Source organism: Phaethon lepturus, unplaced genomic scaffold (genome assembly GCF_000687285.1).
Source record: "Phaethon lepturus isolate BGI_N335 unplaced genomic scaffold, ASM68728v1 scaffold28974, whole genome shotgun sequence".
Taxonomy (NCBI): domain Eukaryota; kingdom Metazoa; phylum Chordata; class Aves; order Phaethontiformes; family Phaethontidae; genus Phaethon; species Phaethon lepturus.
The window spans coordinates 510-2,177 of record NW_010532977.1 but is presented as its reverse complement, the minus strand read 5'-3'; the positions used below and the strand labels follow the sequence as shown (position 1 = coordinate 2,177).

The following is a 1,668-nucleotide window of genomic DNA, read 5'->3' as shown; positions in this document are numbered from 1 at the left end:
CCCAAACACCCCCCCCGCCACAGCGGGACCCCCGACATGCCAACACCCTCCCGGGGACGCGGCCACATCGGGGACGTGGCACCAAGAGGAGGTAAAACCCCGCAGGACCCCACGTCCCAGCTTGCCCACCAGCACCCAAGGGTGCTGGGGACAAGGCACAGGGGGCAAAGCCCCGCAGGGGCTCCCCCTAACCCAAGGGTGTCCCACCACCCCACGACAAGTGATCCGACCCCAGAGTAGCCCCCAGGAATCTGGGGAGAGAAGGGAGAGGAAAGTAAACCCCGAGGCGGGGAGGCACCCACCAGGATGTTGAAGGGGGCGACACCTGCCTGGGTGCTGGGGGGCGGGTAGCCGAAAACCTCCACCTTAGGGTTCTTCACCGTACAGGAGACAGCGGTTCATCAGGCGGTTGACACGAGCCTCAGGGATGCCCAGTTTGCCCTTCAGCACCGAATCTTGGATGACAGGGAAGCTGGGAGACCTGCGGGCACAGAGTCCCGCTGAGGTCCCCCGGTTTGCCACCGTCCCTTACTCCTCCGGCACCCTGTGCCAAATTCACCCTTCGGCCAGTTTTTGGGAGCAACCTTAACCTTCAGCAGCGTCTAAGGGGGAAGTGGGGAAACTGAGGCACGACGCCAGGTCCCCAGCCACCCAGGGTGAGGGGATAGAGGGTCGGTCCCCTGGGGACACCGTCGGGTTCTTACTTGGGGATGGGGGAGAAGATGCTGAGGCCAGCACGAAACTTCTTGATGGTGCCGCTCGTCTTGAACCAACTGTGCCGCTTCTCCTGCTGGGTCTTGAGGAAATCATTGCTGAGATGTTTCCATTGCTGGGACGTGAACATGCCCAGGATCCTGGCAAAGAGGTAGCATGGGTGCCCGAGTGGGGTAGCAGCACCCATGGGTGCTTCGGAGCCCATTGAGCCTGGCACATGGGTGGTCCATGTCACCCAGCTCCTCCTCTTTCCCACCCAAAATGAGTGGTGAGCCTGTCACAGGGCTGTGTGGCAGGTAAAAGGTGGTGGTATGGGGACCTGTGGCACCTGGCCACTTTTGGGGCAAAATGGTGACCCCACAGCCCACCCCACCTGGCACCCTTGGGTGCCTGTTGTGTTTCGGTTCTTACTTCTTCAGCTGCAGACCCAGCCCGAAGCCCTCCTTGTTGGAAGGCTGGAAAACCTCGATGGATGGTTCTGCAGTGAGAGAGGAGAACAAGCCATTGGTGCCACCACTGTCCCCGTTCTGGGGGCATGTGGGGACACCATGTCCTGCCCGTCCCCACTCACCGGGGCCATCGAGGTACTGGGAGAGGGAGAAGCGCAGGCGGAGGACGATGGGCTCCGTCCGCAGCACCTTCCACGCTGTTGCCACTTCCTCCTGCCGAGGGAGAGCCGCGATTCGGCACAGTCACAGAGACCCCCAGCCAGGGAGGGAAATTTGGGGACCCTCCCAAGCACATGTACCCTCCCCTCCCTGTGCCAACACCGGCAGGGGCACCCCAGGGACTCACATCGAGGAAGCTGATGTTCACGTGGAGGTCGATGTCCACGTCATCGATGGTTCCATACTCCCTGCGAAGACAAGCAGCACCATGGTGGGGGGACGGGATGAGGCTGGCACGGTGCCAGAACTGCTGCCCGGTGCCCACCGTGCCGGGGCGGGCAGGCTC

General features: G+C 62.5%; 1 protein-coding gene across 1 annotated transcript in view; it reads right to left on the bottom strand.

The window, feature by feature from the left end:
- PARP6 (poly (ADP-ribose) polymerase family, member 6) overlaps positions 1–1,668 on the bottom strand; it is a gene marked incomplete at its 3' end in the record, with an annotated part of 3,790 nt that overhangs the window by 1,627 nt on the left and 495 nt on the right. Inside the window, 6 exon segments of the mRNA XM_010285039.1 lie at positions 303–393; positions 395–481; positions 705–854; positions 1,126–1,192; positions 1,286–1,376; positions 1,510–1,566. Coding sequence (XP_010283341.1) covers positions 303–393; positions 395–481; positions 705–854; positions 1,126–1,192; positions 1,286–1,376; positions 1,510–1,566 — 543 coding nt within the window.